Genomic DNA, 16,765 nt, shown 5'->3' with positions numbered 1-16,765 from the left:
TTACACAAACCATTCCAACTAGAGGCCGGCCGGCTCCCATCTCCAGGGCACACGTGGAGAAGCAGGGAGAAGAAGGAGCCTCTGCAGGCGGCACCTGCTGCCCTGCCCCCTGGCCCCCTCCCTCGGGGCTCCTCCGGCTGTGCCTCTCAGCCTTTTAACCTCCGCACCCACAACTCTTTCCAGAAACTTCCTCAACGACAACGTCTCCTGCTCAAGAGGCAATTCAGACACGTGGCGCCCATCTGGGGCCACGGGAGAAGAGAGTGAATGTGGCCGCTTCTGGCAGCAGGGGAAGCTCTGAGTTAACACTCTGTTAATTAAAGCCAAAGCTGAGTCGTGTTCAGGGAACGCGCCATGATTTACAAGAACACACTTTTTTTCCTTGTTCAGGTGACCCGCTTGCTGGGGAACGTCTCGGCACGATGTGTGTCTCACCGGCCGATCTGTGCTCTACAAACTGCGACGTGAGTGCTCGAACAGGCTGAGAATCAAAACAGGTGCCTCTGCCTGCTGCAGGACGCACACGAGCCCACGGCCCTCTCACGGCCTGTTAAACACCTGCATTGAAACAGTAATGGTGCCGGCCAAATACTTGCCTGGAGGCCTGTCTCGGGATTTGGCCATTTACACCGATTTTGTTTTTTTTTTTTTAAACCCACATTTTTCATGAAACGCAAATATTTGCCATGGCAACTGGGGTGTCACATGACATACTGCTACCTAAACAGCCTGGAAATATCTTAAGGGGAAAGAGCCCACCAGTGCAAACCTCTGAGCAGATGAGGCTGTTAAAAAATGAAGGCCCGGAAGGAGGGACGCAGGAAGATCCACTCTTGTGTCACTCTTTGATTTCTCGTTCTTAGCAGAGCTGCTGAAAACCTGACCACACAGGGGAAGCCAGGCAAAGACACGGCCAGCTGTCTCCTTCCTGGGGGGCAGAGTCTCAGTGATCCAAGTCTGTGGCCCACAAGCGCAAGAACACGAGCTCCCACAGTCCAGCCCCTTGAGCCAGGGGAACCCTCCCGAGGCTGAGTGCCGCTGTGCTGCGAGAGAAGGCAGAATCCCTTCCCTTCTTCAGGGAAGTATTTTGCGCAAGCCGATGCTGGAGGGCAAGTGGGAGCCAGCAGGACCCCCCCAGTAAGATGCCCGGCACAACACAACACAGGTGGAGATGACAAGCAGCAGCTGCTGTGTCCCAGACTCCGGACATCTGACCGGCTCACGGCATGGACTGACCTGGTCATTTAGTGAGTCTCACAATAATCCAGCACGATGGGACTTCTCAGGGTCCCCCCTCCCCCCACTGATAGTGTCATTTGTTTCCATGTGAAGGGGACAACTCTGTAGCACGTGGGTGCTCCCAGAAGTCCAGGTGTTGTAAGAACAACCTCCTTTCCACAGGTACAGGTGTCAGTACCTTCGCTCTCGGCTTCTTGTGATGGACTTTCACTTCCACGGGAGGCTTCGGTGGCTTCTTAAGTATGGCGAAGGGAGCTGTGGATGGAGGGGGTGCACTGTTAACTCTTCCAGAAACACAGCTGAGTCCTTGGACGCATGCTTTGGGGTTCGCACCTTGACAGTCAGATGGCACGGCTGCCCGCTGCCTGCTCACTGTCACCCTTGCCTGCATCCATTACACAAAGCTTCAGTGTTTGTTGACTTCCGAAGAGAAGCCAGAAAGCGTGGGAAGGCCACAGCTCCCAGCGCTCCCGCCTTCTGCAAACTGCCTAGTTGAAAAGGCAGCTCCCACAAGCAGGCAGACTGGGGAGTTACTATTGTCTTAGGAGGTGCTTTTCTCTAAATAGCCAGATCCCCAAGTTCACGTAAAAGGCAATTAGTATAGGTGCACGTGATGAACTGCAACAACCATGCTTTGGCGACTGTGGGGCGCTGGTTTCAGGGGACGCCCCCACATACCAAAATCTACAGATGCTCAAAAGCCTGCCGCCTGTTCGATTACAGAAATAAATTTTTTCCACATATTTTTGATCTGTGGTTGGTTGAATCCAAGGATGGGGAGTGCGAAGACACAGAGGGCTGGGGGTAGCCTATTGTGTGGTCATCAGAAAGATGACTCTCGAAAGTGAAGTGACGCCCGGCACCGCGGCTCACTTGGCTAATCCTCTGCCTGTGGTGCCGGCACCCCAGGTTCTAGTCCCGGTCGGGGCGCCAGATTCTGTCCCGGTTGCTCCTCTTCCAGTCCAGCTCTCTGCTGTGGCCCAGGAGTGCAGTGGAGGATGGCCCAAGTGCTTGGGCCCTGCACCTACATGGGAAACTGGGAGGAAGTACCCAGCTCCTGGCTTCGGATTGGCACAGCGCCAGCCGTAGTGGCCCTTAGGGGAGTGAACCAACAGAAGGAAGACCTTTCTCTCTGTCTCTTTCTCACTGTCTATAACTCTCTCTCTGCCTCTCTGTCTAACTCTGCCTGGCAAAAAAAAAAAAAAAAAAAAAAAAAAAAAGTGAAGTGAAGTGACTTGGGCAAGTGCATGGAAACTGACCAAAGCTATAAGCAACAACTTCTGGAGAATGTCTCTGGGCCACACACGCAGTGGACAATAGTTTCTCAGCCACAGAATTGATAGGTATCGATCAAATACAACCCACTATTGGTGAGCATCGACACACAACCTAGAACCTCACCTTGAGGACCTGGTTGTCTCAGGATGCTTCAAGTGCACTGTAAGGAACATCTTCAGCCACCAAAACTCACCTCCACAGGGGCACTTGCCTGTTCACCTGATCAACCCCATTTTACCAGCTCTTTGTTTATGGCAAACCTGCCTGTGGCTTGTCGTCTCCCACCCTCCCCTGGCCAGGGGGCACAGGGCATGAAGACCCAGTTTTAAGTCTCCGCCTGGAGACTTGTCCTTGGCCTCTACCCCCTCCTGCCCTGTTGCCCACTGTGGACGTTGCTGTCCCCCAGGGTCAGTGCACACGGTGTGCCAGGCTGCTTTGGATCCAGAGTCACCGGCAGGACCCGTGAGTCCACGTGTCGGAAGACTTAGTACGCTTTCGGCTTAACCTCAGGTTCCTGCAGACAAGATAGTCTTGGCCAAATCCCTTTGTTGAAATAAAATAGCAGCTGACAAGTTTTCAAGTGGGCATAACATAAAAAGGATTTTAGCACAATTTTTTTATTTGACAGATAGTTAGACAGTAAGATAGAGAGACAGAGAGAAAGGTCTTCCTTCCGTTGGTTCACCCCTCAAACGGCCGCTACAGCTGGAGCTACGCCAATCCAAAGCCAGGAGCCAGGGGCTTCTTCCTGGTCTCCCACGTGGGTGCAGGGGCCCAAGCTCTAGGGCCATCCTCCACTGCCTTGCTGGGCCACAGCAGGGAGCTGGACTGGAAGAGGAGCAACCGGGACTAGAACTCGGCGCCCATATGGGATGACCATATGGATTGACCAAGTGAGCACGGCGCCGGCCCAATTTTAGTAGGGTTTGGTAGGATACAGATCACAGATTTGTGATTTCATACAGATAATCCACAGTTAATGGTGTCTTAGAACTTCCTTATTAACCTGATACAGCTCTATGGAGCCTTGGGTGTTATGGGACGTGTCTCTAAGAGAATTATATCCTAAAGCACTGCCTATTTTGCCACTAATTTCCCTTCTGGAAAAATCTGCAGGCTAAATTTTGCCAGAGTTAATGTCGGGGGAAAAACACCCTTGTATTCTGGATACACTTGCATGTAAGCTTCTGTGGTGGTCATCAATACTGCCTGCCATTCAGCCATGCCCTGTGCTCCTTGCTAATTTTAGAGCCCTGGTGTTTTTCAGAGTGGCAATATGCCTTGCTCCTAGGGTGGTCAGTCTTAGCAAAAAGGAACAGATAGAATTAAATTTTAATTTCAAATAAGTAACAAATTATTTTATAGTATAAAATATGTCTTGAATATTAAATTGAATATAAATATTAATGTTCATGGAAAATGGAACTGAAAGATATTTACTTCTGATGTGTGTGTACATGTGTATGTGTGCATATGTCCCTGTGTATTAAAAATAGGAAGATATTTTTGATTCTCAATTCAAATTATCTAATGGTATTGTTTTCTCTATATTTGCTATTTTCTTGAGTTACTTTTGGTAATTTGATTTTTTCTAGAAGATTTTTCACTTCATGTTTTAAAATATATGGTATATAGTTATCATACTATGACTTTCAAAATTCTAGTGTATTTGTATTCCTCTTTTTTATTTTAATATTACTTGTCCTCTATTATTGCCAGGGATTTACCTTTATTCTTTACAAGAAGCCAAGTTAAAATTCTTTTGGATCATTTTTAATTGATTTTATTTTCTTAATATCTGCTTTCAAAACTTCATTATGTCTTTTCTTCCATTTTTTCCAGTTTACTACTTTTTTGTGATAATTTTTACGATCAACTATTTTGGTTTTCTATTAAATGCATATAAATAATGGATTATAATTTCCTCAAATTGGCCAGTGCCGCAGTTCACTAGGCTAATCCTCCACCTGCGGCACCGGCACACCAGGTTCTAGTCCTGGTCGGGGCGCCGGATTCTGTCCCGATTGCCCCTCTTCCAGTCCAGCTCTCTGTTGTGGCCCGGGAGTGCAGTGGAGGATGGCCCAAGTGGTTGGGTCCTGCACCTGCATGGGAGACCAGGAGGAAGCACCTGGCTCCTGGCTTTGGATCGATGCAGCGCGCCAGCCGTAGCGGCCATTTGGGGGGTGAACCAACAGAAGGAAGACCTTTCTCTCTCTCTCTCTCTCTCTCTCTCTCTAACTCTGCCTGTCAAAAAAATAAAAAAAATAAATAAATTTCCTCAAACCGATGAAAGACATTGATCTTCAGATTAAAGAACCCCAATAAATACCAAACAGGAGAAATAAAAAAGACTACAAGCTTAGATACACCAGAGCATACTTGTAGAACACCAAAGATAAAAAGAACTTAGGGGTATGGTGCTGAGGGGCAGGGGAGGGACAGATGAGTGTAAAGGGGCCACAACTGTATTTACCACTAACTCTTCCATAGGACACCGGTACCCGATAGCAGCGTTGGCAGCCAGAAAACAATCGGAAAGTATCTTCAATGTGCCGCAAACTCTCATTCAAAAACAAGGATACAATAAACACATTTTGAGGCAAATAATAGTTGAAAGAGTAGCACCAAGAGACTGGTACCAATGGACATTTAAATAATGTAATTCAAGTTGAAGGAAACTGATGCCATATTAAAGGCCAGAGATACAAGAAGGAATGAAGAAGAAAGTAGCAAATACATGTGATTATATTAACGAATATTGACTACATAAAAACAAAAACAATAGTATCTTGTGGGATTTTAAAAAAGAAAAATCGTTTTTAAAGGTTTTTTATTTATTTGAAAGGCATAGTTACACAGAGAGAGAGAGACACAGAGGTCTCCCATCTGATGATTCACTCTCCAAATGGCTGCAATGGCTGGGGCTGGGCCAGGCAGAAGGCAGGAGCCTGGAACTCCATCTGGGTCTCCCACGTGGGTGGCAGGGGCCCAAGCACTTGGGCCATCATTCACTGCTTTCCCACGCAGATTAGATTAGCAGGGAGCTGAACTGATATGAGGAGTAGCTGGGACTAGAACCTGGCACTCAGATGGGATGCCAGTGTTGCAGGCAGCAGCTCAACCCACTCCAGGAGGTGTTATTAAAATGCATGAAAACAACAGCACATAATTCAGGAATGGGAAATCGAGTTAAAATATTCTAAGGTTCTTATGTTGATGAAAGGGAAAGTATAGGTATTTGTTAACTTTGGACTTTGATAAGCAACGTGGCATGTGAAAATAACAACCTAGTAACAATAAGAATGTAAAGAAATATGTTAATTTCAAAAGAAAGGAAAGGTATAATGAGGAAAAAAATTCATTCAAAAGGAGACAGTTAAGGAAACAAAATGAAATAGCAACAAAATGAGGCAGGGTACGAAAGGCAACAAAACAGATGGAAGAGGACATAAAATACACCATAATTACAATGATTGTAAACGGGTTAAATCCTAAAGGAATAACGATGGTCAGAATGGATTTTTCAGAATTCAGCTATGTTATTTACAAAAGACACACTGAACCATCCAGTTACAGAAAAATTAAAAGAATGGGAAAGACACACCGGGCAAACAACAACCAAAAGGAATCTGTATTCTGTATTAATGGACAAGATAGTTATGCTGGCATAAGTTTTGCTGAACATAAACGAGGACATTACTAGGGCTGGCGCTGTGGCGTAGCAGGTAAAGCCGCTGCCTGCAATGCTGGCATCCCATATGGATACCAGTTCAAGACCCAGCTGCTCCACTTCCGGTCCAGCTCTCTGCTATGGCCTGGGAAAGCAGTAGAAGAAGGCCCAAATCCTTGGGCCCCTGCACTCGCATGGTGACCTGGAAGAAGCTCCTGGCTCCTGGCTTTGAATCGGCACAGCTCCACCTGTTGTGGCCATCTGGGGAATAAACCAGTGGATGGAAGACCCCTCTCTGTCTGCCTCTGCCTCTCTGTAACTCTGTCTTTCAAATAAATAAATAAATAAATCTTAAAAAAGAAAAAAGAAAGACATTGTACCCTGGGAAAGTTTTTCACCAGAAAGACACAATAAGCATGGCGAGGACTGGCGAGGACAGGAACCCCCAGGTGTCCCCACACACTGGGGCAGCAGCGTACACTGGACGGTGACTGGAACCAGCCTGGCATTACTTCCTGACGTTGTTCAATGTGCAGACATTTGGGAGATTTTCCAGATACTTTTCTCTAATGCATTTTAATTTGACTCTGTCATGGTGAAAAGACATACTTTGTATAATTTCAATTCTCTTAAACTTGCTGAAAGAATAAATTTGTTTAGATTTGTTTTATGATCCAGACTGTGATGTACTTTGGTGAATGCTTCATGTGCATTTTAAATGAATGTGTTGAGTTTTAATGTCTTATAAATGTGTTAAAGTTGGTTGATGGTATTGTTCAAGTCTGGCATATTCTTGCTTTTTTGCTTGTTTATTGGTTATTTTGATGATTGAAAGAAGACTTGAAATCTTCAACAAAAATTGTAGAATTGTTTATCTTTCTATTTTATTAATTCTTGGTTCATGTATTTTAAATAGCTTTTGTCAAAGACATAAACATTTAGGATGTGTGTTCTCTTGATAAATCAGTCTTTTTATCACTGACATATCTCCTTACCCCTGCTAAGCTGTCTCATTGGTCTGATATTAACAGGCCCAATCCAGCTTTCTTTTCTTTTTTTTTTTTTTAAGGCACAGAGCACAGAGAGAGGAGAAGCAGAAAGAGAGAGAGAGAGGTCTTCCATTCGATGGTTCACTCCCCAATTGGCCACAATGGCCAGAACTGCACTGATCTGAAGCCAGGAGCCAGGAGCTTCTTCTGGGTCTCCCATGTGGGTGCAGGGGCCCAAGGACTTGGCCCATGTTCTACTGCTTCCCCAGGCCACAGCAGAGAGCTGGATCGGAAGTGGAGCAGCCGGGACTAGAACTGGTGCCCATATGGGATGCTCTAAGCCAGGGTGTTAACCTGCTGTGCCACAGCGCTGGCCCCTCCAGCTTTCCTTTCATGCTTTCTTGGTCTTGACAGCTTTGAGGAATATTGGTCAAATATTTTTGTATGATTTCTGCGCTCTGGGTTTGTCTGCTGTCTTCCTCGCAGTTAAACCGCGCTCAAGGGTTATTACGGACGGGACCGCACACAAGTGAAGCTCCTCCTTCGTCACATCATATTAAGAAGCACACGTATCAATGTGACTTATCAATGGGGATATTAACATCGGTCATGGGATTAAAGTAAACTTTGTCCAGCTTCTTTGCTGTAAATTTTCTTATTTTGTCCTCTGTTATTTTGATGTGAGTTACTACATCCAGTTCACATACGAAGTCTGGGGAGGCAGGGTTTGCGGCGGGGTTGGGGGGATGGGTGCATTTTCTGAAGTATGCAACAACTACTTGAATTGTCTGAAACTCTTCTAAATGAAATAATTGTCATTTCTCATCCTCCTCCTGCTTTTTTAAAAAATTGCTTATTTACTGAATTTATTTGAAAGAGAGAGAAAGAGAGAGAGAGAATGTGTGTGAACGCCCATCTGCTGGTTTACTCTCCACGTGTTTATGACTGGGACTGGGCCAGGCTCTGCCCAGGAGCTGAGAACCCATCTGCGTCTCCCACGTGAGCGGCAGAGACCCAGCTAGCTGAGCCATCACCTGCTGCCTCCAGGGTGTGCATTAGCAGGAAACTTGAAAATCAGGAGCGGAGCTGGGGCTCCAACCACAGGCACAGTGATGTGGGATATGGGCATCCCAAGCAGGGTCTTTTTTTTTTTTTTTTTTGACAGGCAGAGTGGACAGTGAGAGAGAGAGACAGAGAGAAAGGTCTTCCTTTGCCGTTGGTTCACCCTCCAATGGCCACTGCGGCCAGTGTGCTGCGGCCGGCGCACCGTGCCGATCCGAAGCCAGGAGCCAGATGCTTCTCCTGGTCTCCCATGGGGTGCAGGGCCCAAGGACTTGGGCCATCCTCCACTGCACTCCCTGGCCACAGCAGAGAGCTGGCCTGGAAGAGGGGCAACTGGGACAGAATCCGGTGACCCGACTGGGACTAGAACCTGGGGTGCCGGCGCCGCAGGCGGAGGATTAGTCTAGTGAGCCGCAGCACCGGCCCCAAGCAGGGTCTTCACTGCTGCCCAAACACCAACCCCCGCTTCTATTTTAACCAGCATGTGTCTCTGCAGCGTGTCAGTGATTGGTCACTGCGCATTTGTTTTTGAGTCTGTGCACAGACTGGAAAAGAAATGTAGTGGTATTGCCTTTAGGTCTCCCAGTGATAAATCGACATGACTTTTTTTTTTTTTTAACAAAAATGAATGATTCAAAGAATCGTTAATAAAGTTGAAAGTGTCACAAAAGAATGAAAGCTGGTGGTACTTTCAAAGTGAAGAAAGAGCTGACAGTGGAAATGCTGACACCACCACTACTTGAAAGACCCCAGTAAAGCCAGGGGAAGTTAGGTAAGGTTGATTTACGGGCATACGTGAGCAAAGGGGTTGTGATAATGGATGAACATGTTCCGGAGGATGTGAGGCTGGGACAGCGTCACACATGGAGATACTTCGTGACGTTGCAGGCAAGGATAAAACGGCTGATTTAAACTAGGAGGAGGTAGGCAATTCACCAAGCCACGGTAAAGCTCCGCAGTCCATGTCGTCAGTTGCATGATGAGAAGAGAAAGGTAAGCACTGGCCCAACTATTCTTGACAAGTTGCTTTTCCTTTACAAAGAAAATACATTAATTCTCAATGTTTTTAATCACAGGTCATACTTATTATTTCTCATTGCCGTACAGATTTATAATGAAGAGGAAAAGAGTTTTTAATATTCTGAAAAAAAATTTTAAAGGTAATGAGATGACTAATTTCTCCACGGGTTATTAAAATCACTTGGCACGGTTTCTGCTTGCACAGTCATCCGTATGGCCCCATGCTGTCCTGCAAAGAGAAGGCTGCCCTGTATCACAGATACGGCTGCATTAAAACCCAACTTAGTGTTCTCTTTTCTACCTGTTCTGTTTTCTTTAAGCTTTCTCCCTCCTTTCCTATCTGCTTTTGGACTACATTAGGTTTTTTTTTTTTAACTATTCCATTTTATTTCAAGTGTTGGATTATTATTTAAATATATTTTAAAACTATCTTATTTGTTTTCAGATTTATTTATTTATTTGAAAGGCAGAGTTACAGAGAGGCAGAGGTAGAGAGAGAGAGGGGGAGAGAGAGAGAGAGAGAGAGAGAGAGAGAGAGAGAGAGAATCTTCCATCTGCTGGTTCACTCCCCAGATGACTGCAACAGCCGGAGCTGGGCCACGCCGAAGCCAGGAGACAGGAGGTTCCTCCAGGTCTCCCATGCAGGTGCAGGGGCCCAAGGACTTGGGCCATCCTCCACTGCTTTCCCAGGCCACAGCAGAGAGCTGGATCGGAAGTGGAGCAGCTGGGACTTGAATCAGCGCCCATATGGAATGCCGCCAACACAGCAGGCAGCAGTTTTACCTGCTAAGCCACAATGCCAACCCCTTTAAAACTATTTTAATGGTTTCTCAGGATATGCAAAACATCTTTCAACTAACCAGTGTACTTTCAAATAATATTATTTCATGTATAGCATAAGGATTTTGTAACCACATACGGCTGATCTGTTATTTCCACCTCTTGTGTTATGTTTGTCATATATGTTACTTTTACATATGACATGAAGCCATAACACACTGCTAATAATCTTTCTTTAGACCAAGGATTAGCAAACTATGGCTTTATATGATCCCTGAGCTAATCATGGTTTGTATATTAAAAGTCCTGAGGAGGGGATTTTGGCTTAGTGGTTGAGACCATGGACGCCCACACCCCATACTGAAGTCCGGCTTTGAGCCCCAGCTCTGCTCCTGATGGCAGCTCCTTGCTCATGTGCACCTTGGGAGGCAGCAATGATGGCCCAGGTAGTGTGGTCCCCCCTGCCATCTACATGGGAGACCTAGGATAGAGGTCCTAGCTCCTGGCTTCAGTCTGGCCCAGCCCTAGATGGGCAGGTATTCAGGAATTGAGCCAGTGGATGGAAGATTTCTGTCCGTCTGATTTAAAAAATAAATAAATAAAGTGTGGTGAAAAAAAAGAAGAGGGAGGAGCCAGCGAGGAGGGAAGGATACACAGTTTAGTGTTGAGTGAAATGTCGTTATATGGCACATGGCTGTACATAAAGAGGAACAAATCGGAAATTCTAGGACTGAAAAATACACTAACACAAATACAAAATCCAGTGGATGATCTTAACAATGGAATAAGTTGGAGAGGAATCAGTGAACTGAAACACTGAATAAATAGAAATCACCCAGTTGGAACAACACAGGAAAACCAGACTGGAAAAAAGTGAACAGAATCTCAAGGACCTGTGGGATTGTAGCAAACACTCTAATAACGCCGCTATCATTGTCGTCTCCGACACATGGGAGGTAGAGGGCAGGGGCGGAAAAGTACCCCAAGAAGTAACGGCTGAAATCTTGCCAAATTTGGCAAAAGAAAACCATTCGGGTTCAAGATCTGAGCCAAAGTGAAGCAGAATCAACCCACGTCGACCCACCGCAAGATGAATTACAGCCGGACTTCCGACAACTAAAGACAGAGTGGGGAGCAATGAAACCAGCAAGAGAAGTGGGACGCCCTACCTGCTGGGGGGGAGACCATCCCCACCACGGCGCGTTTCTCAGCACAAACCACGCGGCCAGAAGGAAGCGGCACAACTTCTCTTCAAGTCCTGAAAGAAAAGAGCTATGGACCCGGAACCTCTCGTCAGTGAGAATGCCCTGCAGGAAAGGGGGAATCCAGGCATGGCATTAGTCTACTGGCTCTAGAAAAAAACGGCTAAATGCAATTCCCCATACAGAAAGGAAATGGTAAAAGAAGGACCCTGGGAACACTAGAAAGAAAGAAAAGAAGATTATAAGCAAAAATATGAGTAAAAACAATGGATATTCCTCTCCCTCCTGAGCTTTCTAAATTGTATTTGACAACTGAAACAAAAACGTGTCTGATGTGAGATAAACACGCAATTATCACAAGACCCAACAATTACACTCCTGGGCATTTTTTTCTAAAGAAACAGGAACTCATGCTCACACAAAGCCCTGTGCACAAATGTTTACAGCAGCTTGATGGACAAGGCCCCAGACTGGAAACTGCCCCTATGTATGTCCTTAAACAGATGCAGGCTCTAACAACCGTGGTTCATGGCAACGTGGGACACTCCGCAAGAGAAAGGAACGAACTGTCGATGCACTCTACGGCCTGGGTGACCCTCGGGAGAATCGGGCTGAATGGAAGAGCCAATCCGAAAAAGCGAATCACTGTACCACTTACATAACAGAGCTGAAATGACAAAATTGTGGAAATGGAGGGAAGGGGGCGTGGGTTGCTGGGGAGTGGGTGTGGCCATCGAAGGACAATAGGAATCCTTGTGGTGACACAGATGCTCTGGGTCTTGGCTGTACCGTTATTCTGTAGAGTTTTGCTACAGAATATTTTGCTCTGTGTTATTTTTCAATACCTTCATATGAATCATCTCAAAATCAAATGTTTAATTTTTAAAAAGGCTACCAACAAGAGGGTGAAATGCCAAGCCACAGAGTAGAAAAAAATTATTTGCAACACATACAACCTATAAAAGATTAATATCCGGAGTATATAGATAATTCCTATATGTCACTAAAAAATGCAATAAAGAAGTGGTTAAAGACAAATTATTTTAGAAAAGAGGATACTCAAATGATAAAAACACATATAAAAAGCACTTAACTCTAGTGGTTATCAGGTGAAAAGGATTAAACTCATGAAGAGAGAACACAATAGATTCTTCAGGATGGCTGAAATTTTAAAAAACGGAAATACCAAGTGTTAACAAAATGAATGTCCTGGATCTTTCACATACCACTAGTGGGAAAATCAATCAATATAACCAGTGTGGAAAATCATTCGGTAGTGTCTATGAAATCCAAGCATATGTGTCTCCTATGACTAAGCAGTTTCGCTCTTTGACATGTATCCAATATAAATGCACATACAGAGGGCATTAAAAGACGTGTACAAGAATGTCCATAGTTATATTACTCCTAATATCCTTATAGTCTAAACCGCTGAAATTCTAATCAAAGAATGGATACAAAATTAGGGCACGTCCATACACAATCACCCACATGTATTTATCCATGATGCATTGCTCGCTCTCCCTACCCATCAACCAGTCCTCAGGACGATGCCTCCAAAACGTCCCCTGGATTTGTTCACTTCTCTTTCTCCCCACTTGGATCCGCATCCTTTCTCTCACGGCTTACTGCAATAGCTGGTAGCTGGCATCTTGCTTCTCCTCACGCGGCCCTAGGGTTCACTAACTGCAAAGCAGTCCGATGGTCCTACTCAAACACACACCGGATCACCTCCTCCTCTTGTTTAGACTTTCTGGTGGGTTCTCATGCAGTTAGGATCGCACCTAACTCCTCGCCATGGTTTGGAGGGCTGCCGTGCTGGTTCTGAGATAATCGAGGATGTTTAAAAAGAAAGATCTTAGCGAACACGGAGTAGTTTACGTGAGGTGAGCTTCTTTCTCTCCCGCGTGGTCCCGAGTTGGCAGGACAGCTGTGTCGGACGCAACGTGGACTTCCGTCTCTGGCTCCAAAGCGCCTGCGCAGCTCAGACTCTCACAACTGCATCTCAGCTCGTCAGGGCAAGGAAAAAAAAACGTAAGGGGGCCGGCGCCGCGGCTCACTAGGCTAATCCTCCGCCTTGCGGCGCCGGCACACCGGGTTCTAGTCCCGGTCGGGGCGCTGGATTCTGTCCCGGCTGCCCCTCTTCCAGGCCAGCTCTCTGTTGTGGCCCGGGAGTGCAGTGGAGGATGGCCCAAGTCCTTGGGCCCTGCACCCCATGGGAGACCAGGAGAAGCACCTGGCTCCTGCCATCGGAGCAGCGCGGTGCGCCGGCTGTAGCGCGCCGGCCACGGTGGCCATTGGAGGGTGGACCAACGGCAAAGGAAGACCTTTCTCTCTGTCTCTCTCTCCCTCACTGTCCACTCTGCCTGTCAAAAAAAAAAAAAAAAAAAAAAAAAACGAAAGGGAGAGGACAAAGGAGAATTTGTCCCTTTTAAGGGCACAGCCCACAACTTCCTGTCTTCATTTCCACTTGCAGCTCATGGTCCAGCAGCTGGTCATACGGCACCACCGGCTACCAGGAAGCCTGGGCAACATCGTCGCTGGTCAGGCTGACCGTGCCCACCACTGCACTGTCCCGGGAGATGCGACCGAGGACACCCCCGCAGCCTCTGCTCCCGCCTGCTTCCTGCGGTCCGCCTTCCCGGCCTCGGCTCCTCCTCGGCTCCTGGTCTGGCCTTCTTGCTGATTGCCTCCTCAGTCCTCAGAGCCTTTCTCCCTGTCCTGTTCTATGTCCAGAATGTTCTTCTCTAGATCTTTTCATGCATGACTCCTTCTTATCACGCGGACCTCAGCTCACGCCTCCTGTGGCTTCTGAGACATTCTCTGGCTCTGCCCTTCTGAGCGAGTCAGCTCCGTCAGATCACTCTCCATCCCCTATTGCGTTGTTGCTGGCGTTTTATCATTAGCTTATATCCTCATTTTTTCTTCCTGCTTATCATCTGGGTCTCCTGCTGGACTGACTATGAGCACTCTGCGAGCAGGAGTGTGATCTGACTTATTCTCTGTTGGATCCACCGTCTAAAGGCTACCTTGGGTAAGTAAGCATTCACCCCGTGTTTGTTGAACAGAGAAACTAATTTAGCCCAAACCCCTCATCTGATACAGGAAGGCTGAGGGCCAGAGGAGGGCTGTGGATTGCCCCCAGATCCCCAGGTTAGTGCTTTTCTGTAACGCCCTGTTTTGTCCTGCCTCTTCTTTGAAGTTGCCTTCTATTCATCTTACCCCTCAGCAAAGTGCCTATGGCACTCAAGTATGACAGCCATCTGGTGTTTAGTCTATGCTACTTTGTATTCTTACGTATCCTTTATTACATATACAAGCGGCTATCTTGTTTCCCCCAACCAAGCTGCCAGCTCCCTGAAAATAGCCACCGTCTAACATACACGCACACACACACACACCAGTATGTATTTGACAAACCACACTGAAGTTCCTTTATTCAGTGAGGGTGAAGCCCGGGATGATTAGAACTCTGATCTTGTCCTATAACTGAGGCTAAAAGCCGGCTACCAGAAGGCTAGATTTGGTATTTGGGGCAGGACGGGGAGGTCATTTTTGTGTGTCCTCAGCGAGACATCGAGGCCGGAGCCCTTACCTGCAGCTGGAGTCTTACGTGGTTCATCAAACTTATGCAGACGGGCTGCTCTGGGTATCACGGGCGGGTTCTGAAAGGTGATCCTCGCCGTGGGGGGAATCAAGCCTCGTTCTAGCATACTTAAAATCCCTAAAAAGGAAGGTGAGCAGCATATGAGTTTAACTCCAAGCAATTCCACAAAGCATGAGCTCTATAAATTTTGCAAGAGAAGCTCACTCCAGTCATCCTCTCACTTGCAAGGGTACACCTAGTTCCTTAATCCTTTGCATGAAAAAAAAATGGCTACAGTGCACGTTCATTTAAGCTTAATAGTCTAACCCAAGGAAAAGAAAATGTCATTTCCAATATCCATAATCTGAAATAAAATTGCACGAAGGTAATTTCATTTTAAGGTAGAAATATAATTTCAAGGCAAACTAAAACTTCTTTATACTTATGACACTTTCAATCATTGGGAATATTGTTATTCCTTTTTAAATTCAGAGAAATCAGCCACATATTCTTAATAACTAAGGAGATGATTTGTTCTGAAAGAAACAAAATCTGTGTGCTTGAAACCATGCCCTAGGGCCAGCGCTGTGGCACAGCGGGTGAAGCAGCCGCCTGAAGCGCCGGCATCCCATATGGGCACCGCTTCCAGTCCTGGCTACTCCACTTCCGATCCAGCTCTCTGCTATTGTTAGGTAGGAAGTCAGATATGAGCTTATGTGTGTGTGACATAAAGGCCTAAAGACTTGACATCTAGGTCCAGCATATGCATCTCAAAGTCATCCCGATAACGTTTTAGGGGTAGCCCAGTATTTGCATCCTGCCCTGCCCCCTTCTTCCTGATAACCTGCCAGGTGGGGATCCCTGCCCCTTCTGCCAGATAATCTTCCAGATGCAGCCCAGCATCTGCACTTCAAACGCACCCAGCCCCTTCTACCCGATAACCATCCTTCCTCTAAGGCTCCTCTAAGGCAGGGCGGAGCCAGCCAGGCCTCCTCCTGTCTGACCTTCAGAGGGAAAACTCAGATAGGAGTTTTTAGTATTTACATCCATAAAGTCTTTCGTTTCAGGAGGAGATGTGTGAAGACAAAGACCCATCTCCTTAAAAACCCCTGGCCTCAACCAGACTGTGCGCTCAGTCCTCTGCCTCTCTGCTGAGCCACCCCTCTGCTGAGCCACCCGCCTGGCCTGGCCAGGTGTATTCTCTCCACTCAACCATGTAACCCCGCTCTCCCCCAGTCTGAGCGACTGGGCACTCTCTCTCAGGTTCTGTCTGGAGAGGTGCCCATCCGTTCTTAGGGATGTCCCTTCCCTAATAAACCTTGCTATTTTGCTTTCCACTACTCTCTGTCTCACGCCTGAATTCTTTCTTGCACGAAGACAAGAACCCTGCCATTCACTGGTAACACTATGGCCTGGAAAAGCAGTGGAGGATGGCCCAAGTCCTTGGGCCCCTGAACCTGTATGGGAGACCTGGAGGAACCTCCTGGTTCCTGGCTTCGGATTGGCGCAGCTCCAGCCGTTGTGGCCAATTGGGGAGTGAACCATTGGAGGGAAGACCTCTCTCTCTGTCTCTCCTTCTCTCTCTGTGTAACTCTGACTTTCAAATAAATAAATATTTAAAAAAAAGGTCACAACCTGTAGGCCCAAGGATCTTAGGCTCTTTGGAGGACCTCTAGAGGGGAGGGATTTACCCTTTAGTCTTTGTCTACCTGGACCACAGGGACCACAGGGTTCCTTGAGTTCCTAACCCTGGGAGAACACATAATAGAGGATTTCAACAGTGGAATCTGACTCTTGTGAAAACTTCAGCCAAACAACCATAAGGTGGTGAATTAACATTCTTGCCACACCAATGTAAACAAGCAGGCCAAACCCAATGAGACCAGGGGGGATTTATTTGGATCAAAAGGAGAGAAGACTATAGGAAAACTAGGTAGAG

At 46.7% G+C, this 16,765-nt stretch overlaps 1 protein-coding gene across 1 annotated transcript in view; it reads right to left on the bottom strand.

The window, feature by feature from the left end:
* Window positions 1-16,765, bottom strand: part of IQCH (IQ motif containing H) — a 142,949-nt gene that overhangs the window by 125,147 nt on the left and 1,037 nt on the right. The window contains exons 2-3 of the mRNA XM_008268850.5: window positions 14,836-14,964; window positions 1,418-1,494 (exon numbers count right to left, since the gene is read on the bottom strand). Of these exons, the coding sequence (XP_008267072.3) occupies window positions 1,418-1,494; window positions 14,836-14,964 (206 nt within the window). The remainder of the gene's footprint in view (window positions 1-1,417; window positions 1,495-14,835; window positions 14,965-16,765) is intronic.

Source organism: Oryctolagus cuniculus, chromosome 12 (genome assembly GCF_051225735.1).
Source record: "Oryctolagus cuniculus isolate XC-2025 breed Fujian yellow rabbit chromosome 12, ASM5122573v1, whole genome shotgun sequence".
NCBI classification, from domain to species: Eukaryota; Metazoa; Chordata; class Mammalia; order Lagomorpha; family Leporidae; genus Oryctolagus; species Oryctolagus cuniculus.
Note: the sequence above shows the minus strand (reverse complement) of the source record. Positions and strands in the feature narration are given on the sequence as shown.